General features: G+C 47.6%; 2 protein-coding genes across 5 annotated transcripts in view; one reads left to right on the forward strand and one right to left on the reverse strand.

Moving 5' to 3' along the window:
• The window catches only part of TTLL9 (tubulin tyrosine ligase like 9), a 37,195-nt gene extending 29,233 nt beyond the window's left edge, over positions 1-7,962 (reverse strand). Inside the window, exons 1-3 of one of the 2 annotated variants that reach the window (XM_080684464.1) lie at positions 7,616-7,962; positions 4,712-4,755; positions 1,712-1,804 (exon numbers count right to left, since the gene is read on the reverse strand). In XM_080684464.1, coding sequence (XP_080540590.1) covers positions 1,712-1,804; positions 4,712-4,755; positions 7,616-7,630 — 152 coding nt within the window. In that variant the 5' untranslated portion in view covers positions 7,631-7,962. The remainder of the gene's footprint in view (positions 1-1,711; positions 1,805-4,711; positions 4,756-7,615) is intronic. The other variant, XM_080684463.1, reaches the window with a different exon arrangement.
• Positions 837-23,176, forward strand: DUSP15 (dual specificity phosphatase 15). Of its 3 annotated transcripts, XM_080684470.1 has the most exons (8): positions 14,447-14,690; positions 15,440-15,473; positions 16,948-17,030; positions 19,041-19,090; positions 20,041-20,115; positions 21,244-21,415; positions 21,713-21,737; positions 22,570-23,176. In XM_080684470.1, exons 1-8 carry the CDS (start codon positions 14,670-14,672, stop codon positions 23,055-23,057), a joined length of 948 nt encoding a protein of 315 aa, XP_080540596.1. In that variant the 5' UTR covers positions 14,447-14,669; the 3' UTR covers positions 23,058-23,176. The 3 variants fall into 3 exon arrangements, with proteins under 3 accessions (XP_080540595.1, XP_080540596.1, XP_080540594.1); XM_080684468.1 differs by lacking the exon at positions 21,713-21,737 and having other exon boundaries at positions 14,450-14,690; positions 22,570-23,158; XM_080684469.1 differs by lacking the exons at positions 14,447-14,690; positions 15,440-15,473; positions 21,713-21,737 and adding an exon at positions 837-991 and having other exon boundaries at positions 22,570-23,158.
• Positions 23,177-23,579: the final 403 nt, after the last annotated feature.

Below are 23,579 nucleotides of genomic sequence, written 5' to 3' on the forward strand. Positions count from 1 at the left end.
CTCAGGTTAGGTCCAAAAGGGTGAGGCCTCACATCCACAGAGCCATGTCTGGTGTAATGGCCCTGACCTCTGGCACTTCCTGATTTGAGGACACTGAGGCAATTTAGGATCAGTCATGAAGCAACCTGCTTCATGGACTCCCACACCATTAGCACCAGACAAACCCTCAAACCATGGAGCAAGGCTGAGGAGGGGCAGTGGACAGCCTGAGCCCACAGAGCAAAACAGGAGAGAGCCCCTTCCTGTACAACACATTTATGTGCCAGTCACCTCACCTTCCTCTAATTCATCCCAAGCCCCTCCCCGATCCTCCATTACACCAGGCAGTGGGAATCATGGATTCATCCTTTAGCTCATTTGTTCCTTCATTCACTGCGAGGCTGCTAGAATAGGGCAGAGATGAGGCTGGGACTCTGCAGACAGACTGGGTACAAATCCTAGCACAAGCCCATACAAGCAGAGTGACCTCAAACATGACATTTTTTACTCTTTTGTGTCCAGTTTTCTCATCAGTAAAATGGGGATAATAATAGCACCTACCTGGAAGGTTTGCTGGATAATTCAAAGAGGTTGTGCATGTAAAGTGCTGAAGAGTGTCTAGCAGGCTTAACTATTGTTATGCAACGAATATTTATTGAGCACCATGACAGGGTAGCTGGTTGTCCTCCCCTTTTTCTATAGCAGTAGAAATCCCAACATTTACCATTCTACATTTTCCAGATTCCCTTGCAGCTAGGTGTGGCCACATGGCTAAGTTTCAGCCAGTGAAATGGGACTTCTGGGTTGTGTCCTTTAAGGGCAGGGCATATATTTTCTTGCCTCCTTCCAACCTACAGCTCTTGGAATGTGGATGTAAGGCTGGAGCTCCACCTGAGACCGTGGAGGAAAAGGGCCTCCTTCAAGGGATAGCAGAGTGGAAAGACAGAAGCATATGGATCCCACATTTCCATACCATCTCTGAACATCCTACATCTGGACTTCAGTGGGAGAGGTAAGTAAACTTCCAGTGTGTCAAAGCCTCTTTTACTTTGGGTCTCTGTTACATGCATCCAAACCCTAACCTTAGGAACTAATATTAGCACCTACTATGTGCCAGGCATTGTAAGCATACTCATCTCAGTATCCTCAGGGCTCAACATAGAAGAAAAAACGTGGGCTTACATAACTTGTTAAGTAACTTGTCCAAGGTCACAGAAGTAGTAAGTGGCCAGGGGAGAGCAGCCCTGACCTGGACCTGTCATCACTAGATTCCCGCCAGCAGGTCTGTGATGGCTGCACTCCTTGTCTTACAGAGAGCTACAGGACACTGCTAGAAGGTGGCAGAGATGAGCTGGCATATTTAAGGGCAGGGCATGTCTTTTCTTGCCTCCTTCCGGCCTACGGCTCTTGGAATGTGGATGTAAGGCTGGAGCTCCGTGTCATGGAGCTGTGGAATAACCGAGCTGGGTTTGAATCCCACTCATGTACTCTGTGACCTTAAGCAACTGGCTTAATCAGATGTTTCTGGATGCTTATAAGGCTTAAATAAGACAAAGATAGCATCAATAATGTGCCTGACACATGTGGGTGCTAAATAAATGTTGGCCCCTGTCACAGACAAATTGGGACGGGTCCCAGTAGCCACCCAGAAGAACTGGTAGAAAAACAGAGGGAGACAAGGACCTGTGAAGCAAAGGGAAGGAGGGATGAGGTTGGGGGTGGGGGATCTTACTCCTTTACTTCCACCCATCCTGGCCTGTGGCGAAGGACATCCATAAGAGTATTCATAAGAGTGGTCTTGAACCGGATTGATGCTCTCTGCTCTCTGAAAGACAAGGCAACAGGACACTTGCTGAGGATCAACTATTTCTCTAGGATGGTCCAGGGAGAGAGAGAAAAGGGGAAGGAAGAAAGGTCAAGTTGCATACCTGGAAATACCAAAAAGTAGAATGACTGAATTTCAGAATTTAGCATATAACATGCAACACTTAAAATAATCAAATCAAAAATTATAGCATATTTGAATCATTGAAAAATAATAGCAACTATTTTATTCAGTGCCTACTATGTGCAATGCCTAATCCTCATAATTAATGATAAGTATTTGCAAATTCCCTTTTCTGGCGCTCATCCTGAAAGATGGAGCAGATGTGCTTTCCCCTATTCCTTCTATAAGTACAACTAAAACCCCAGGACACTATATAAAAACAAACAAACAAAAGAAGTCTGTAAGATGAATAGAAGGTAGACCAGCTAGGGACTTTAGGACCCAAAGAACAGAGGGTGGTGAATTTTCTGTGTGGTTTATTTTTGTTTTGCTTTATTTTGCCTTCTAGATCCCAGATGTAAAAACAAAATGTTTAAACAGACAAATACCAAGTGTTCATAAGAATGTGGAGAAATGGTAATTACCCTACAATGCTGATGGGAGTGTAAATTGGATGAACCTTTGGAGAGTAATTTGGCATATTAAAGCCATCAAATAACATTTCATACACATTAAACTGGCAAAAATCTCAAAGTCCAAGTTCTGGCAACAAACAATGCTTTAAAATGGAAATTCCTCCCCTACTGGTAGAAGGCCCTTTGGAGAACCACGAGGCAGTATTGAGTACAGCTAACCATGCACATACTCTGCACCCAGCAATTCCATCTTAGCTCTATACCCTAGACAGACACCCTACATATGTTCTAAGCAGTATTTGTACAAGGGTGTTCCTTAGTAACTGTTAATATTTTGTATGGAACTAACCTGCAGCATATACTGTTGGTGGTCCGCCCTGTCCCTTGGACATTCACATTTCTGCGCATGCCAATCAGAGGGCTTTCCACTCCCAGCACCTGTAGCTCTTTGCTGAAGGGCTTTTCCTGGCTCTCCAGAGTCTGCTCAGCTAGCGCTTGGAGCAGAACTGAAGTACCAGGGAGTTAACTGCCCTCCCCCAATAGCATGTAACCAATGATGACTGGAGTTGATGGATAAGTCCTCCAGCTCTCTCTTCACTTAGTTGGGTTAAGTCTGCACTGTGTTCTATGCTATCTCCTAGGAATCCCAGTGGGATTGAGCCCTACTTCCCCACAGCAAGAACCTGTCAATAATGTACCTTTTATTGGTTTCCTTCCTTTAGCTGACTCACTTCCCTGCCAGTGCTTACAGAAATCACCTTCCAGATAAACGACTTGTCCTCGAATCCTTGGCTCAGGGTTGCTTCTGGAGGAAACCAATACTAAGACACAACCTATATGCCTTTTAACAGGAAGTAGATAAATAACTTGTGGTATAAAATGGGACATATGGAGTAGTTAAATGTATCAGACCTACATGCACAAATATGATAAATACTGAAAATATGATTTTGTGTTACAAAAACAGGATGGTAATCATCATAGTATAATGCCAATATGTAACGTGCATTCTTAGCCACGCATGCAGCTAGGGGTGTCCATGTCACACAGTTCTGGTCAATAAATTAAATATATAAGGCTGATAAGGAGGGTGGGTTCCTGGGAAGCTTTGTGGGGTTTGTGTGTTTGTTTGTTTTTTGATGTTTTGATGTGTGTGTGTGTGTGTGTGTGTGTGTGTGTGTGTGAGAGAGAGAGAGAGAGAGAGAAAGAAAGTGGGGAGGGAGTAGCGGGGAGAGAGGTATTGTGTCTTCCCTCCCCACTTCTTCCCATCTTGATCATGACATGAAAGCTAGAGCTGTAGCAGCCACTTGGTGTCCATAAGGAAAAGATCAAGACAATCACAGAGACACTAGCTCTGACATTGTTGAACTACTGCACCAGCCCTGCAGATTTTATGTTATGTGAAAAAAATAAATACAATATTTTAAAGCTGCTATTAGTTGGGTTTCCTGTTACTTGTAGCTAAACATATTTCTAATTGATATCTGCCCTAATAAAATATGTGGGTGGATCCTGTTAACTGAAGTGCTCTTTGTTTGGGGGGAGGGGTAGGAGTGGGTGAATAAATTTAGGGCCAGGATCTAGAACAGAGCTGAATTGCTCTGCATAAGAGAGAGATTTGACATTGATGGGATAGAGTCAGTATGGCGAGAAAGAAGGCAAAGATGGCTGCTGCATGAGAGAAGACCACACGATGGTGGTATAGCCAGGAGGGACTTGAGAGAGAACAAAAATATATAATGAAATAAAGAATAGAAATATCTAAAATATTTGCCATGGTGTAGACAATGTAAACAACCTCTTCTAACTCCCCACAGAAATATTCAACAAAGTCTACATTGTTCACTCCTGCTTTGTGCAAATGGATTCTATTTAGGAAGTCTAAAAAGATGCTGAGTTCTGCACCAGGTTACTGATGCAGAGTGAAGCAGAAGATTAGGGTGGAGTTGACATTTGAGTTATCAAGTCAACTTCACATGGTTGTTAAAGGAGGAGGGAAGGCATAGTTACATATAACATGGGCCCTGGAGTCCAACTTTGCTACTAACTAGTCCTGTGGTTACATAGCCTCTCTAAGCTTCAGTCTCCCCATCTATAAAGTGGTCATAATAGTAGCATTTACTTCAAGGACTGTGGTAAGGATTCAGTGAGATAATTCAGGTAAAGTAACTAGCCCAGGGCCTACCACATGGTAAATACTCAATAATTGTTTATTATTATTATTATTATTATCATCATCATCATTATGATTATTAAAGTTAAAAAGGAGGAGGGGGAAGGAAGGAAGGAAATTATTTCTGTGTTTATTAAATTGGGTGGGACCACTCACCGTTCTTTTCCCTTTGACAATCCATAGCCCTTGTAGTTTTGATTCTGCAATGAGAAAGGAAAAGTGATACAACTAGTTTTGCATGTCCACCTTGCCTTCCCAATTCCACTTACTGCAAATATTAACATCCTCAAACCATCAGATTCAACACTGTCCAGATCCTCCTGAGACAGTAAGGTCATCCTGGCCAAGTTCTCATTGGTCACCAAATGGCCAGCAACTTGGTCCTTGGAATAAATCCCCAAGTACCCAAGGCCCACATCACTGTAGACTTTCTCCACAGGCATGACCAGTAGAGTGAATACCTAGTTTTCAATGCTCCAAAGGTCCATCCTGAACCCCAGTTTTGAGGGCTGAGCTCAGCCATATCTGTGAGAAGACCTTCTACTCCAACCTTGAATGTTTGATTAGATCCATGATTCAGGAGGGGGCTGGGTCAAAGACTCAGAGAAAAGTTAATTTCTTCCACCCAAAATAGACCTTTCAAAATCTCAAAGGATGGTGGGTATTATTCTGCTTCTACCATATAGCTTGGCCCTCAGCCCTGGTATGACTGATGGCAGATATGAGAAAAGAAATCAGAACTGGTCTTGTGCAGGATGACCTCTGCAGCTTGGACAGACTTGTCATCTGCATTAGTTTTCTATTACTATATGACAAATAACCACAAACTTAATGGCTTAAAACAGTGCAAATTTATATCTCACAGTTTATATGGGCCAAGAGTCTGGGCATGGCTTAGCTGGAGCCTCTGCTCAGGTATCACAAAGCCACAATGAAAATGATGGCCTGGGTTATGGTTCTCATCCAGGGCTTGGGGTTCTCTTCCAAACCATTTGGCAGAATTCAGTTACTTGGGGTTGTGGGACTGAGGTCCCTGTTTACTTGCTAGCCATTGGCAGGGAACGCTCTCAGCTCCTAGGGAGTGCTGGTCCCCAGAGGCAGTTCACAACATGAATGCTTGCTTTTTTCCAGGCCAATAGGAGCATGTCCTCTAACTTCCCAACCCTTATCCCTTCAAGTTAGCCACAACGGAGTCCCATATAACCTATTGTAATTACCATAGTAACTATCCAATCAAATTGACAGGCTCCACCCACACTTAAGGGGAGGGAATTACACAAGGTGTGTATGCTGGGGGTAGGAATCTCAGTGGGGTGGGGGGACATCTAGAATTCTGCCTACCACACCATTCTACCCCTCAAAGAACTGTTGGAGGAGGGTAATGGGAGGCTGCTCTACAAAATTGGCAGAAATAAGCTTATCCACAGAAGTAAGTTAAAATCTTATCCTATTCATCCATTCAAGCCCCTCCAACTGCCCCAGAACTAGTTAAGTGTCCTAGTCTTTTTTTATTACATTTTTTATACTCTCTCATGTTTTCAATTCCATTTTCCATATGTTTACCTAGCTGCTTCAGTCTTTGAAAAACTTTTCATTTCTTCACTGAATTGCATTGGCACTTCTGTCAAAATTCAATTGACTATATATGTGGGTCAATCTCTAGTCTCTATTTTGTTCTATTTACTTATTTGTCTCTCTGAATGTCACTACCACACTGTCTTAATTACTGTTGCTTTCTAATAAATCTGAAATCAGGTGGCATGTCCTCCAAACTTTTTTCTAAAGATTGTCTATAATTTGGGGGTCCTCCATATAAATCAGCTTGCTAAATTCTAAAAATATAATAATAATATGTTGGGATTTTAAAAAAATCTTCACCCAAGGATATTTTCCCATTGCTTTTAGAGTAGAAGGGATGGGGGGGGGGGGAGAGAGAATGAGAAAGAGAGAGAGAAAAACATCAATGTGAGAGAGACACATTGATTGGTTGCCTCTCAAATGTGCCCTGAGATGAGGAATGAACCTGCAACCCAGGTAGGTGTCCTTGATTGAGAATTAAACCCTCAACCCTTCGGGTTCTAACCACTGAGCCAGGGCTAGTATTTGGGATTTTTATTGGAACTGAATTATATCCAAAGATTGTTTTGGGAAGAAATGACATCATAAAGTATTGAGTATTCCAATCCATGAATATGGTCAGAATCTCCACTAATTTAAGCCTTCATTAATTTCTTTCCACAGTGTTTTCTAGTTTTCAGTGTATGTCGAACATTTTAAATTTTTTCATAGTTATTTGATTTTGTAAATATGTTACATTCTATAGCAAAGGAAATTAAGGATGCAGATGGAATGAAGGTTGCTAACCAACTGACTTTAAAATATTGATTAAACTAGATTATTTGGGATTACCTGGATAGGTCCAATGTAATTACTCATTTTTAGTTGTGAAAGGGAATTAAGGAAAAGAGTTGCCATTCATGAGAGGTGGAACATGGGATAAGAAGAAGGTGGTTGGAGTGGGAAGAGCTAGATTCTAGAGTAACTCATTTCATTTCTTTGGGTCTCTCTTTTCTCACTTAAAATGGGGGAGATGGCCCATGAACTCCTAGAGATCAGGACTTCACCTTGTGTTCCCATTGGCCAGCACTGTGTTCCACCGGATGGATGGATGGATGGATGGGTGGATGGATGGATGGATGGATGGATTGTGAATGGATGAATGGGTAGGCAAGCGGGAGATGGGGCAAACAAATCTCTAAGAGCTTTTCCACGTCAGGAAATCCGAAATTCTGAGCTTCCCCTGAGTCACAGAAATCGCTGAGTACAGTTCGAGTCCTACGGTTTTGTAAATTTCCCGCCAGCCAGTCTGGTTCGGTGGACGCGCGCAGAGGCTCCGATGGCGCGCGGCATGCCGGGACTTGTGGTCTTTTCTCTAAATTTATAATTTTTGCTCACTCCATGGGAATCCTTCCGCGAGGATCCTACATTTTTAATCCCTCCGCAGCTTCCCTCCCTCTCTTTAGGGACCACGAAAGCGCCAGGGTCCTGCTGCACTCCTACCTTCGGTCGTGACATGACGCGATTCCTCAGGGCCGGATTCAAACCGCCACCTCACCGGGCAGGAGCCTTTGCGTCCTGTTGCCAAGGCGACGGGGGTGGTGGTGGTGCCCGGCTCCGCCGCTCTGATTGGACGATCCTAGAGAACTCCTTCTGGAGCGGTCGGCGGACCCCAGAGGCAGGAAGTCATTGCTCGCCCCGGTGGCCCAGACCCCTCCACTACAGCCAGGTTTTCCTCCCAGCCCCACGCCTCCGAAGCCGTCGGACACTCCGGCCAGAGACTGCCGCGGGCATTCACGGCCCAGAGCCTCTGCCAGCTGAACTTCGCTTGACCTGAGAGCGCCGAGTCTGAAAAGTCAGCTTTTGGAAAATGCCATGGTTCTATGTTTTCTTACTCAGGCCCTCACTAAGTCACCTGGTCAGTTAGTTGATCCGTTGATAACGCTGCCAGTCTCTTCTGCTCTCTCCAGTCACTCTTTGTAATTCTTATGCCAGCACTCACCTCAACGCCTGCAGTAGCCACCTACCTGACCGGTCTACTAGTGACCTCTATTGCCCTATCCATTCCAGTTTCATTCTCTGCACAGCAGCCAAAGAGCTCTTTCAAACACAAATCCGATCTTCCTTCTCCCCTGCATATAACCTGAAGTGGCAACATATTGATCACTGCCCTCTGTACTGGCTCCCTGTCCTTCACCTCCTTCCCCTCCCCACCCCACTCCCCGGGGATCTATATACCAATCATAGCTGATTAGGAACTATTTTTTAAAATTTTGTTATTTTTGTATAGCAACAAAAAATATGTTAGGTGGGAATATGTCTAACAAAATGTATGCAAGATATTTCATTACACAACAAATTCTTATTAAGCATCTACTCTATGATATGTCCCATTCTTGACTCTGAGGATACAGCAGTGAACAAAATCAACAAGCATCTGCCCTTGTGGAGTTTGTATTCTCATAGAGAAAATTGCAAACATTGAAGGACATTAAAGAAGGCCTGAATAAATGGAGGGATATACCATGTACATGGATCGGAAGACTCAATATCAACATAAAAATGTGTATTTTCCCAAATCCAATCAGGAATTTTGAGAGCTCTTGTCAAACCAAAATAACAAAGTGTATGTGTTGAGGCAGAAGACATTTCCCTGCCTATCAGTCCCAGTATAATGCAGGGAGAGGCAAATATCAAGGGAATACAATTGGCGATTCTAGAAACAGACACAATGTGTGGTGTGTGTGTGTGTGTGTGTGTGTGTGTGTGTGTTAACTTGTTGTACAATGGAGGTGGCATCATAAACTAGTGGGGAAAGAATGGAGGACTCAGTAAATGGCACCAAGGAACTGGCTTTCCTAGGAATGAAAAATAAATGCCTAATTCAAGTGGATTAAATAACAAATATGGCAAACAAATATTTCAAACTATTAGAAATATGTATATACATTTTATTATCTTAGGGTGGAGAAGGAGTTCTTAGATAAGCAATAATACAGGGTGTCCCAAAAATGTATATATACTTTGATTAATTATTAATTCCAATGGGTTAAATCTGAAAAGAAAAAACATCAGTTGAGCTATCAGCTATTACATGTGTATACATTTTTTGGGACACCCTGTAAAGCACAACTCATAAAAGACAAAACTGATCTATGACTCTCTTGAAATTTAAATTGCCATATAACAGAAGACATTGTAAATGCAATTAAAAAACAAGCTATAGCTTTGGCTGGTGTGGCTCAGTTGGTTGGGTTTCATCGGGTGCACCAAAAGGTTGCCAGGTTTGATTCTGGGTCAGGGCACATGTCCAGGTTGCAGGCTTGACCCCCCTCCCCCAGTAGAGGGCGTGCAGGGGTAGCCAATCAATGTTTCACTCTCACATTGATGTTTCCCTCTCTCCCTCTCTCTCTCTCTCTCTAAAAATCAATTAAAAACCTTTTTAAAAATAAAATACAAGCTACAGACTAGGAGAAAATATCTGCAACAGACCATTAAGAAAGATTCCCCCCAACCTGCAAAAGAAAAGAAAAATGGGTAAAATATATGAATAAAGAAGTTTCAGCAGAATAGCTAATAAGCAAATTGAGATATGTAAATATAAACAATTATAAGATGTGATTTTATGACCAGCTATATAAAAATAAAAACATATCAATGCCAAGTGTTTGTGAGCATATTGGGAAATGGGAAGCTTTATATGCTACCGGTACACTCACACTTTGGAAGAAATTTGGAAATATTTTGTAAAGTTGAAAATGCACACACACTGATTTCAGTACTTAAGCACCAACTCTATGCTATTGGCTGTAAGCTCTCCAAATACAGCTATACAACCCATGGACTACCTATCATTTTGAAACAAAAGTGCAAGTTGACAACCTTTTCTAAAGAAATTCTCACATTTGTGCATAGGTCATATGTATAAAGATGTTCTTTGCAACATTCTTTATCATAGTGGAAAATTAATAGAAACTAAATGTCCGTTACTAGGGTGATAGATGAATAAAATGGGATATATTCTAATAACAAAATATTACATAGTGATAAAAATGTAAGATTCAGGTTATATCAATAAGAAAATATCCTCCAGACCTATTTTTGAGTGAATAAAAGAAGGTTGTAGAATGATAAATATTTTAAATGTTACAATTTGTATTAATTATAAACACATATAAAAGCATATTCTATATATTTATGGGTATATAGGTATTTAAAAAATTAAAATGTGGACTGATAAACTACACACCAAATTCACAATAGTGGCTGCCTCTGGGAAAGAGGAGAGAGGAAAGGGAACGTCAACTACAAGTTTACTTACAATGTTTTGTTTTATTTAAACAACACACTTGAAGCAAATAGGTCAAAGTATTCTTATCTGGATTTGTTTGTTTTGGGTTTTTTTTCCCCAAACGAAAAACACACAAGCCATAGTAATGACAGAAAATCAGTACTACCATAGAGGAAGTTTAGGATGCTTTGGGAACATATGACAGTGGGGTCTAACCGATTCTAACTGGGTCCAGCAAAGACTGCTGGGAGGAAATGGGAGTTAGCCTGGAGAAGGGGGTGGGAAGAGCATTCCAGGCAAAGGGAATAGGCTGTGCAAAATGAGAAGTCAGAGAGAGTGAAGCCTGTTTGAGGAAGCAAAAGCAGATCAATGGCCAGGAAAGAGTGGAGAAGAGGGGAGAGATGAAGATGCTAAACCTGTATGTGTTCGTTTCCTTTTCTACAGATGTGGAAACAGAGCCCTAACAAGGGGAATAGATCCCAGGCCTCCTAACTCCCTGTCAATTGCTCCATGATAATTATAATGGTGTGCCAGTGTCTCTATTAGGTACCTTAAATGTGTCCTCTCATTTATTCTCATTGCAGACCTAGAGGGATATTTTTCCTTCCCATTTTACAGATGAGGGAACAGGCCCATAGAAATTAAGAACTTTGTTCACGGTCACAGTGACATAAGCCAGATTCCACAGGCCTTGTGTGCTATGCTAAGCAGGTTGGACTTTTTCCTAGGGGTATTGGCGAGTGTATTCGGTTCCTATTGCTGCTGTAATTACCACAAACAACGTGACTTAAAACAATATAAAATGTATTTGTTTACAGTGTTGAGGTCAGAAGTCTGAAATGTGTCTCTCTAAACAAAAGTTAAGGTGGCGGCAGGGCTGGATTCCTTCTGAAGGCTTTGGAGAGAATTGGTTTCCTTGCTTTTCCACCTGCATTTCTTGGCTTATGGCCCCCTTCCATCTTCAAAGCCAGAAATCATACCATTCCTCTGCTCCTGTCATCACATACCCTCTGGCCCTTATTCCCTTGCCTCCCTCTTTCAGTTATAAGAACCCTTGTAATTACATTGGGCCCACCCAAATAGTCCAGGATAATATTTCCATCCCATGGTCAGCTGATTAGCAACCTCAATTGCGTCTGTAGCCTTAATTCTCCCTTCCCATGTAACATAACATAGTCACAATTTCTAGGAATTAGAGCATGGACATCTTTGGGGGATCCATTATTTTTTCTACCATAATGTGCCACTGAAGGGTTTTTAGCAAGGAAATGATGAGGCCTGCATTTTAGTATCTTTTTTATGATTGGCTTTACTAGTATAAAACAGTCACTTCATGACTTATTTACAGCAAATGGGGCTTTGCAACAACTTAACACTTTCAAAGGATAAACAGTTAATAGTTATTAAATGTGTTCTATCTAATAAGTATAACTGGATGTTTGTTTGTTTGTTTGTTTCCAGATCTTTTAACCCAATAGAGAGTTCTTTTGTACATGTGACTTGATTATTTTCCCAACAACCAAGTAGGAGTTCAAAAGACTGTTATAATTTTGCCTTTATGGGTGAGGAAACAGACCCGGGAGAATTGGGTTGCCTGCCCAGGTTCACAGAGCTGCAAAGGCCAGGGCCATGGTGAGGGACTAGTCTTCAGGACCATTTATCAGCAGTTCTTTATGTCATCCATGGGTAGGGCATTCTGGGAACTCAGGTCAGATATCAGCATATCTTTGGTGCAATTTTTTCATCTATAATCCAGCATTCAGTAAGTATTTGTTGAATGAATGAATAACCCTGCTTTCACTTCTGTGGCACAGGTGGTGATTTTCAAGGTGGGAAAACCATCATGTCTTGCCCGAGCGGCCACAGTAACCTCCTCCTTGGCCTCTCTGCTTTGCTCTCTAATCCACACTCCAGATAGGAGCCAAAGTGATGGACTTAAGATGTAAATCAGGTGACATGGCTTCCCCAGTTACATCTCCCCATTGTCTTTCCATCATACCGAAAAGAAAACCCTAAACCCCCAATATGGCCATACATGATCCTGCACACTCCCCCGCTTCTCTCCTCTCAGCCTAATTCTTACCACTCCCGCTGGCTTCCTCCCCTCCAGTTCCACTGGCTCTTTCCAAAGGCCAACCTTTTCCCACCTCAGAGCCTTTGCCCATGCTGTTATTTTTAAAAAACTTTTTTTTTATTGATTTCAGAAAGGAAGGGAGAAAGAAAGAGAGAAAGAAACATTAATGATGAGAGAGAATCATTGATTGGCCTCCTGCACCCCCCTCCCCCACTGGTGATTGAGGCCACAACCTAGCATGTGCCCTGTCTGGGAATCCAGGGTGACCTCCTGGTCCAAAGGTCAATGCTCAACCACTGAGCCATGCTGGCTGGGCACCCCCCCCCCATGCTGTTTTTTCCTGCTGGAAATCTCTCTACTCCCTCCGTCTCCTCCCCCCCCCACAGACACACACCTCTTTCTAATCTTTAAATAGCTGGGTCCTTCTATGTCAGGTCTCAACTTTAATGTCATCTATTTAGAGAGGGTTTTTTTTCACTTTCGTTTCCTTCATAGAAAATTGTGACCATTTATAAACGTTTTATTTGTCTACTTGCTTATTTTGTTTGGACACCCTCCCAAACCTGAGGTGTCCAATCTGTAGTTAGCAGACAGATACAGCTATGAAGCGTTTGACATGTGCCTGGTTTGAATCGGGATGTGCTCAAAGTGTAAAATACACACTGAATTTTAAAGACTTCATACCATAAAAAAAGATGTAAAATATGCCAATGACGATAGGAACTGTTTCCCTTTTCTACCTATGTGTTCCCAGTACCTACCATGTAGTAGGTGCTCGGTGAGTATTGGTTGAATAATTTGGTTTTCATGAGAACTCTGGGCTCAGAGAGCGCTAAGATAGGCAGCCCCATGTATGCTGTGAATTTGAGGAGTAAAGAAACACAGAAGCAAAGGTTTTCTTTTTCTCCAGTCATTGCATTTCCAACAGGTTCTGTCAATCATCTGTCCTTATCTGTTCTGACATTCCTCGCATAGTCACCTACTACTATAGATGGGGAGGACAGCTGGTTCCACTGCTTCTATTTCAGTCGCTTAGAAGGTGTCTGGTCTCCATCACTTTATATTCTCCAGCTTTTGTCCTAGTAGCAGAAGGGCTCACCTCAACACACTGAGACCCACAGATAGGGCAGCTGGGACTCCAAGGGGACTTTCCCAGGGACACCCAGCAGGTCAGAGGGGAATAGGGCCTGGAACCTTGGTCTCCAGAATCACTTTCCAAGACTCTTGCCTCCAACGACATCCTGTTGTAGTCTCCTTTACTCCGAGGGGCCAGGTGGCTGCAACCCTCCCCTCACCTCCCATTCACCTCTGACTTCTTGGGGGCCCTAAGGACAGATGTGCCTGGTCCCAGCAGAACTGACCCAAATGGCACCAGCCACATAGAGGTCAAAGTAGTTGGGATGAAGAGATGGGAGGGTCAATGGGAGGATGGATGAATGGATGGAAGGATGAATCAGTGAATGAATGAACTGAAGGATGGGAGAACAGATGGTTGTGTGAGTGGGGCAGGAGGATGGTTGGCTGTTAGGATGCCTGCATGGGGAGCGTGGCGGGACCGAGGGTTACAGTTGGAAGGAATTGCCCACTTCTCTAGTCTCAAACAGAATCTGAAGAACACAGGACCCCACAGCAATCAAAGTCCAGCCCCCATCCCTTTTCTGCTAGAAAACCAAGGCCAAAGGAGCAAAGTGCTGTGCCCCAGGGCCCGCTGGGAAGTCCGGGCAAAGCGGGAGCTGGGAGCTGGGTCTCTAAGCCCCTGGCTGCGGGCTCTTTCGCCCCCACCGGCCCGAGCCTGACAGTGCCAGGGTGGGGGGAGCGCCTCGCCCCCGCCTCCGGAGGCCTCGGCCCCACGCGGCCCCAACAAGCTGCCGTTGTCCCGTGGGCCCTGGGCCCGGCACACTGGGGCTTTGTCCAGTCCCCCGCCGCGACCCGCGGGAGGGGCCCCCACATGACCAAGGGGGTAGGAGGAGCCTGCGGCGGTGGCAGCAGCGGCGGCTCCATCATTTCCCTCCCTGGCCGGGGGTCGGCGGGCGGTGACGGCGGCTGGGCCGGGCTGGGCGCGGCCGCGGACGCCAGGCCCCCTGCTCCCCGCCAGGCTGCCGGCGCTGGGCCTGGGCCATCGCGGCAGCTGTGACCCGAGCGCTTTCGGGGCTGCCAGCTGGGGGTGCGGCCGGACCCCCGGCCCGGGGATCATGGGGAATGGCATGACTAAGGTAGGTGGGCGGGGACCTCGAAGCCCGCACCTGCTCGCCCCCCGCCCGGACAAGGACCGGGTCGCTCTGGCCGCCTCTGACCTTCTGGCTCCCGCTGAGTCTCTCTATCTCTTGCTCCCTGTGACTCTGAGATCGTATTTCGCTGTGTGTCTCTCTGGGGCTGTCTCTCTCTCTCTCTCTCTCTCCCTCTCCCTCTCTCTCTTCCTCTCCCTTCCTCTCCCTCTCCCTCTCCTCTCCCTCTCACTTTCTCTCCCTCTCCCTCTCCCTTTCCCTCTCTCTCTCTCCTGTCTGTCTCTGGTGTCTCTGTAGCTGCCTTTTCTGTGACTATTTCTCCCTGTGTCTCTCTGCGGCTCCCTGTCACTCCTAGACTCTCTCTCTCTGACTCCCTTGTCTCTGACTCTGGACTCTCTACCTCCTCCTGTCCCTGCCTTCCCACTCCCTCCTCCTCAGAATTCCCGACCACCCACCCTGTCAAGTCCACCTCCCCCTTCCCTCTCCCCTGGTCTCCGTGCCCTCCCTCCTCTTTCCTCCCGCCCCCACCCAAGGCAGCCTGCCTTGTGCCCCCTCGTGCCTCCCCAACCCCTCTCACAGGGTCCAGACCCCCAGAGGGACAGGGCCCCCTCGGTCCTGAGGCTCAGACAGCCTTCATGGCATTGAGAGCGGCTGCGGGCTCCAGCTGCAGGGGTGGGAAGGGCCTGCTCCCCTACCCCGCTGACCCTGCCGGTTCACCCTGCCTGTCTCCCCTGTAGGTACTTCCTGGACTCTACCTCGGAAACTTCATTGGTGAGCACGGCCCACTCTGCCCCAGGCCATGGCACTCTGCCTGTCCCAGGCCCATGCCTGTCATTCATGCTCTGTCCCACGCACCTTGGAGGCGCTCAGGAATGGGGCTGGGGGCAGGGAAGTGATGCCAGGCTGGGAGGGGGAAAGAGCTCACGAGGACTAAGGGGTGGGTACATGGGTGGGGAAGTATCTCCAGGGCAAAGGGCTCAGAATGCTGGACACTGGGCAAGTCTGCAGCTGCTCGGAGCCTAGCCTCTCCCTCCACACCAGACCAGCACCTCTAAAGGTGCTGACCCTGAGGTGCTGGGTTGAGGTCTGTTTGTAGAAGTCCTAGAGACTGGAGTCTACCTCAGGAACTCCATTGGTCAGCACTGCCCACTCTGCCCCAAGGCCTTGGCACTCTGCCTGCCCCGGGCCTGAGTTAAGAGACAGGCTGGTCCAGGGTTTGGGGGCCCATAGTGAGAAAAGTCACTTCCATCTGCAGAGTCAGAGAAAGCTTCTGAGAGGGAGGGGCATCTGAACTGGGATAGGGCCTTCCCCATCACCCTGTCCCCCAACGGCTTAGGTGCCCCCCTCTCATAAGCCCTGATCCCTTCCTCCCTGGAGCTACCTCAGCAGCACATGCCACATTGCTTTCTGAGTATTTGGCTAAATAAGGTCCAAATTCCCATGAGGGCAGAAGCCAAGACTGCACATAGTGAGCACTCAGTAAATGTGTTGAATGAGGTGTGGACAAATGGGGACAGAGGCGATATGTGTCATATACTTTGATTATACAAGGTCTGTATATACTGACAATCCAGCCCTTAGAAATGACCTCTGATAGCATAGGGTGTGGGCCTGCCCCCAGGTCATGTTTCATCTCTTTGCCGATACAGATACTAGATTTAAAACAAAAGTGGAAACCTAGTCTGCATGTTGTTCTGCCGCCTATATTTCCCATTTAATAATGTATTGTGGACATCCTTGCACATCAGCACATACAGATCTGCATAGTATTCAAGTATTCATTTTTTACCCAGCTCCCTTTTGATGGACATTTAGTTTGTTCCCACTTCTATTTCTGATGTTTTTACTGTTATAAGCAGCACTGCAGAGAATGTTGTCCTCTGTACACAAAACTTCATGTGAACAAACCCTTCTGTAGACAAGATTCCTAGAAGCAGAATTACTGGGCCAAGGCTATGCCAGGAAAGGGTGTTTGCGATGGAAAGAATAGCACGCGGAAGGCGGGGAGATGATGGGCTGTTACTTGGGGGTGCCCCAGAGACAAGACTGAAGCCTAGGGGTGTGGCAGGACCTGTTATGCCAGGAGCAGGAGGTGGCCTAAGGAGCCGGGACCAGGCAGAGGGTCCACCAAGGTGGAGAGGGTGAGGTGAGAAGGAGAGTTGGGCAGGGAGTTGCCTCTCACTGGGCCATCAGGTACATGTAAGTCACATCTGCCAGACTGGCTCAAGATTCCTGTTTCTTTCAGATGCCAAAGATCCGGATCAGCTGGGCCGAAATAAGATCACACACATCATCTCCATTCATGAGTCACCTCAGCCTCTGATGCAGGTACTCCTTACCCCCATCCCAGGGCTGTGCATAGATTGGGGAGGGGGCTTCAGACACCCCCCCCCAGTGCCCATTTATCATGTACCTACTATGTGCCAGTCCTTTACTGCCTTCCTGACCCCCTGACCCATGCTATCTCATTTGGTTGAAAACTGGCCTCTTTTATATTAGCATCCCCGTTTGCCAACTGAGGTAAAGTAATTTGCCTAAATTCACACATCCAGGAAGTTGAGCTAGAATTTGAACACAGGCCATCTGGCTCCAGGTGCCCGCACTGAACCATAACAAGGCCCCCACATGGGCTTCCCATTGCCCAGCTGAATAGATGACCCCAAATGGATGGTTCTCTCCTGCTCTGTCTGTGTTTCGTTGTGGGACCTGGTGCTGTGACTTTGCCTCTCTGGGCCTCTGATCCCTCAGCCCTATCTGCCCCAGGGGGCTGTTGTGAGGGGGCAAATGGGCTGTGGGATGGTGAAGATGCCTTGCACACTGTAAAGCATGGCTCCCACAGGAGGAGTTGGTGCTGGAATTATCGAGTCCTGGGGAAAAGGGGGTGAGGGTGTTTTGACCCAGAGGAGGAAAGCCGGAAATCCAGACCACATGTGCTGAAGTCAGGAGGCCTGCATTCACATCTTCACTTATTCTCTCTGTGACCTTGGGTATAGGACGTCATCTCTCTGAACCTCAGTTGTCTGACCTGTAAAGGGAATTTTATGAGAGTACTGACCTCACTGAATTGTTGCAAGCCACACAATAGGTGCTTAACAATTTACAGCTGATATAATACAAAGTTAATCATACTCATCGCATGAACAGAAACCCTTCCTCCTTATCTGTTAGTCTCAGTCACCCACTGGAGGTAAAGAACTGGGGGTGGGAAAGGGCTCTGAAGATCTGAAATTCAGACCAGGTTCTGTCACAAATTTGCTGTGTGACCTTAGGCAGGGTTCTTTCCCTCCCTGGGCCTTAGTTTCCCCATGAGCCTGATTTGGTATTTCTGAGAGCAACATCCAATAATCTATAATTCTCAGTGTCATTCAAAGAAGAACTTTTCAGGTCAATGGAGTCTGATTTTGCTTTATAGTGCAGGCTTGTTTTGAAGTAATTGGAGTATGCAGTCACTAGAATGCATGGGGAAGGTTGTGAAGTCATGAATATATTTACTAATGAAATGTCTGCTTGTAAAGTGAATCCCTGCTCCAACAGCCCTCCCTTCTTCTCCCAAGCATCTCTCCTGCTCCATCCATCAGTGAGTTTACCAGTCAGAGGTTGATTATGCCCTGCAAATGCAAGGCCAAATGTGTTGCAAATGAAATTGCAAACCTTGCAAAAGATGCAGGATTGAGTGACCTTGGTGAAAGTGAGTTGGAGAAAAGCTGGACTCTCACATGAAGCCTTTAACAAATGAGGATGTGGCTGGGGTCCCTTAGCCACTGGCCATTGGTGGGCCAGATACCTGAAAAGAGCCATTTGAATATCAAACGATTAAGACAAGTCCTTGAGAAAAGTGATGAGGTTCTTGGAATGTGGGCAAAAATCATATTTATGAACTTGTGTGAAGGTGAAGCATGAAGTGAAGGATGCTGGAACAAGTTTGTTGGAAAAACTAGTGACAATTCACTCCTTGATTATTTTAATAATTAGCACAAATTTTATAACCACAATTCATGAAGTGTAAACTTATTTTCATAATTTTTCTTTTCAAGAAAATAAAATTTGCTGTGCCCTTCTTACTATGTAATTTTGTAATCCTCATTTGGAGGGGAGTCACTCTAAGTGGCCCTTTCCTGGCTAAAAGAAAGGTCCCTGGATCCTTTTTATCAAGTTCTTAGAAGGTTCTAGAATCACTGATGGTCATAGCTGGGAGGTCCTCTTTGAACAGAGAGGACACTGTGGCCCAAAGAGGGGCAGGAACTGGGCTGGGGTCAAGAGGTGCTTGGGGGCCCAGGCTGGGGTAAGAGGGTGCAAACAAGCTCCCTCCCACTGCCTGTGTGTGTTTTGTACTTTCAGGGCATAACCTACCTTCGCATCCCAGTAGCCGACAACCCTGAGGTACCCATGTAAGTTCCCCGAATGGACCGACAGATGGATAGACAGCTGCCTCCTATGTTGGTGGGAGGGAGGATGGGAAGTGGTGTGAGGGAGAAAAGAGAGGACTCGGACCAGAAAGCTGTCCTGGGACCCCAGCACAGATGGTCACCCAGTCCCAAGTTTGACTCTGTCTCAGCCACACCTTGTCTGTGCCCCTGACCAAGACCATTAACCTCCCAGAGCTGAGTCTCTTCTGCTGTGAATTGGAGAAAGTACCCCGGCTCACAGGATCAGCTGCACCAGCGGATTTGGAAAGGTCAGGCTCAGCTGGTTCCTGGCCTTGGAGTTAAGATATCTGGGTTCTGGCCAGGCTTTGCCATTTACTTGCTGTGTGACCTTGGACAAATCACTTCCCTTCTCTGAGAGGAACAATGGGGGTGTGGTCAGCATCAAGGAGGCTTTCCGAGATCAGATGGCATGGGTTGAGGATCTAGGATAAGGCCTGGAGTATAATGGGGGCTCAGAACCCAGGATTTTTGTTCATGTTAGCAGCAGTGCCTCCAGCCTGGGAGGGGCCCAGACAAGGCACCCCTGCCCCTCTGGAATCTTGCTGTCAGCCCCGTTATAGACCATCACTGTCCCCAGTGATTGCAGACCCCCAGAGGAAGGGGACCCCTGTGTCTCCTCCCACCCATTTCCTTAAAAAAATCAAGATTCTCTCTCCCCTGTGAAAATAGGGTCCCCAGGACACACTGGGGAGGTTTCCCGGCCTCTGTAGTGGAACCTGCCATGATGGGCCTCTCTTTATTGTTTCACACACATCCCCACCTCAAATGACAGTATTGGCCCCTACTCACTGCACCCACTAGCTGACCTAAGGACCCCCAGGCTCTTTGTCTCTTGCCATCCCATAAATCGGGAGGGGGACAACTGGGAGACATCCCCCCCAGTGCTCCCTCCCCATTGCTTTCTTTTCTAGCAAAAAGCACTTCAAAGAATGTATCAACTTCATCCACTGTTGCCGCCTCAACGGGGGGAACTGCCTTGTGCATTGGTGAGTTAAGAGGGGAGTGGGAAGAAAGGAAGTAAGTGGCTGTCCTCTACCCCAAACACACACTCATCCTATGGGGAAGGAGGAACGTGTGGCAGATCTTGTCCAGTTGTCACAATGGCTGACCATCCACCGTTCATCTGATAGAAGCTGAAAGGGGGCTCAAATCAGGGCTCTGTCCTTCACCAGCTGTGAGGCCATGGCCAAATAGCTGTTTCTCCCTGAGACTCAATTTCCTCATCTGTAAAATGGGGAAAAGAATGCTGACATGCTGGGCTATTGGGAGGTGAGGTCATGCAGGTAACCAAATACCTACCAAGAGTTCTGGCTCCCTCCCCTCCCCTCTAGGCATTTGAGCCATAGTAGTGCAGGGTAGTGGAGAACCCCAGGCTGGGAGATGGGACCCCCAAGTCTTCCCAGGAGCCCCTAGCCCAGTATATGTCACTCATTTCATAACTTCTCACTGAGCACTAACCCTATGCTGGAGACCCAGCCACAGGAACAGCTACCTGCAGCCCTGTCTCTCACCCTCTCTCCCTCCTTCCCCTGCTCAAAATGCACTGGCCATCTCCTTGTTTTTCAAGTCCACCAGGCTCCCATCTCCTGGTCTTCCTACATACTGTTCAAGACTCAGCGTGGTGTCACTTCCTTAGGAACAGCTTCCCTCATCCTCCCCATCCCCCCCCCCCCACTAGATTAATATCTCTTCCTATACCATCTCCTAGCCCCTGGACTTATCTTCATTGTCACCACCTGAAATCGTTTCCCTGGTTAGTGTCTGTCTCCCCCAACCATACTGTAAGTATCAGGATGACAGAGATCATCTCTGTTTTACTTCCCACTAGATCCCCAGTATCTGAAAAACAACAGAGGATCAGTAAACGTTAGTTGAATGAATGAATGAATGAAATGATGTTTCACTCAGGACTTTAATGTGGAGGAATGCCTGGGGATTCTCCAGGCAGAGGGAACAGAATGGGCAAAGGCCTGGAGGTGGGGAGATAGGTCCTGGCAGGTTCCTTGTGGTTGGAGCTCAGGAGGCAAGGGTGGGAGAGTGGAAGTGGGGATGAGTTATCTGGGGGGGCACAGAGAAGACTGGGCCTTACCTGAAGCTTGGGGTGGGGTAATCAGCTTTGCAGGCATCTCTCGAAGTACCACCATCGTGACAGCATATGTGATGACTGTGACGGGACTAGGCTGGCGGGAAGTGCTTGAAGCCATCAAGTCCACCCGGCCCATTGCTAACCCCAACCCAGGCTTTAGGCAGCAGCTCGAAGAGTTTGGCTGGGGCAGTTCCCGGAAGGTAGGGACTGGGGCAGGGGCTGGGACAGGGTGGGAGGCTCTTCCCACTTGAGCTGAGCACTGATTGGAAAGAATTTAGCCCTGGCAGGGTTGCTCAGTGGTTAGAACACCTGCCCATGGATTGAAGGGTCATGGGCTCGATTACTGGTCAAGGGCACATACCTGGGTTGTAGATTTGATCCCCGGCCCTGGTCGAGTCGGGGAGAATGTGGGAGGCAACCAATCGATGTGTGTCTCTCACATCGATGTTTCTCTCTCTCTCTCCCTCTCTTCCCCTCTTCCCTTCCACTCTCTCTAGGAATCAATGGAAAAAATATCCTCGGGTGAGGATTAACAAAAACAAACAAAAAGACAAACAAACAAAAAGAATTTAGCCTCTGCTTCAGACCTGGCAGAAGATTTTTCTGGGGTCTCAAATGCATGGCCCTTGAGCTAATATAGCCCCTAGGTGTATTTTGTTTGTATAGCTAGACATTTTCTGTTTCATTTAGAATCTGAATGCCTTTGGGCCAGACTCTGGACCCGACAATTTGATCAGGTCCCAGAACTACCTGCTCTACCTGCCTGGAACCCGAAGGGCATTTGAGCGTTTGGGCCCCTTTGGAGAGAAATGTCCATCTCCTACTCTACCCCTGGCTCCTTGATGAGGCCAAAGCAGTCCCTTCTCTTTTGCCCAATGGGCAGGTGGCACGTGGAGATATCAGGGACTGGGGCTTCCCAAACAACCAGGGAAGAGAGACAGAGAGAGAGAAGCAGCAAGTGCAGGAAGGCGCTCAGCAGGTGGCAGCGGGCACCCAGAGGCTTGTCTGCAAGGCTTTAGGAAAGAGGCAGGCAAAGAATAGGCCCGGTGTGAGTGGAGTTCCGTGCAGGGGGGAGGGATTAATGCGGTTTCCCATGTGCAGGTAGGAGGGTCACTTTGGCAGGTCTGGAAGATGGAGTGTCCTAAAGGAAAGTGGGTTCAGGGAGAGGGAAGGGACTCATGGAGGGGCTCCGTAAGGAGGATGGAAACGCAGAATGGAGGCTAAGGGGACATTCGGGAAGAGGAGGGGCTTAGCGAGGTGTGGGAAGCTGGCCCAAGGGCAGAAGCTCTAAGGATCGGGGAGGGAACCGGGCCAACGGCCTGGCACCGACCGAACCCCTACATCCCCACCCCAGCTTCGCCGGCAGCTGGAGGAGCGCTTCGGAGAGAGCCCGTTCCGCGACGAGGAGGAGATGCGCTTGCTGCTGCCACTGTGCAAGCGCTGCCGGCAGGGCTCCGCGACCTCGGCCGCCTCCCCCGCGCCGCAGTCCTCGGCCTCCGAGGGAACCCTGCAGCGCCTGGTGCCGCGGACGCCCCGGGAAGCCCACGGGCCGCTGCCGCTGCTGGCGCGCGTCAAGCAGACTTTCTCTTGCCTCCCGCGGTGCCTGTCCCGCAGAGGCGGCAAGTGAGGATCCCGCCCCTCTTCCTCCCGACTAGTCCCCTGAGGGGGGCTGTCTGGGCCTCCCACGGCCTCCAGGAGGGCCCAGAGCCTGTGGGCGCCCCGCGGCGGCCTGATCCCTGCTCCTGCCCCCTATGCCCGCCCTGCTTGTCTGCGGTAGTGCGTCCTCCTCCGTCTAGGCTTCTCTGTGTTGGGCCAGCTTGCTGCAGTCACCTGGTGCCTTAGGCCTTGGGTTGGAGGCGGGGGCACGCGGCCCCTCCTCTTAAAGGCGGAGGGAGTGGGGTTGGACGGGCCTGCAGGTTATTAAAGAGACACAGAAGCGGCTTTTCTGAGTGCCTCCCAGTTACTGAGCAAAGGTGGGGCAGCAGGACTCTGCCAGGGGCCAGGAGCCTGCAGGAAACGGGTGGGAGGCCCTGTGCATCCCTGGGGCCTGCGGAGCCTGCCACCCTGGGTAAAACTGCAGTCCTCTGGGCTGAATTCTGAATGCTTCTCTGACACTCTCCCCCCACCCCCCATTTCTCCCCAAGCCTTGGTCTCCCTCCTTCTCTTTGAATCCCCTTCCCCTTCCCACTTTCCTCCCTGAGCCCCCTCTTCCTCTCCAACCCCCCCCCCCACACACACACACACACTTCCCTATTCACAAATACTAGCTGGTAAATGCCTCCTTCATGCCTGTCCTTTTACATACACGAGTTCACTTAATCCCGGGGCAGGCAGCTTGCCAGAGGACACGCAACTAGAGTAGGG

The sequence above is a fragment of the Plecotus auritus genome (genome assembly GCF_963455305.1).
Source record: "Plecotus auritus genome assembly, chromosome: 8".
Lineage (NCBI taxonomy): Eukaryota > Metazoa > Chordata > Mammalia > Chiroptera > Vespertilionidae > Plecotus > Plecotus auritus.

Coding starts and splice junctions, on each gene's coding strand:
- DUSP15 (XM_080684470.1), top strand. CDS start 14,670: ATGGGGAATGGCATGACTAAG. Junction 17,031..19,040: donor CACCTCAGCCTCTGATGCAG/GTACTCCTTACC, acceptor TTGTACTTTCAG/GGCATAACCTACCTTCGCAT. Junction 21,738..22,569: donor AATGGAAAAAATATCCTCGG/GTGAGGATTAAC, acceptor TCCCCACCCCAG/CTTCGCCGGCAGCTGGAGGA.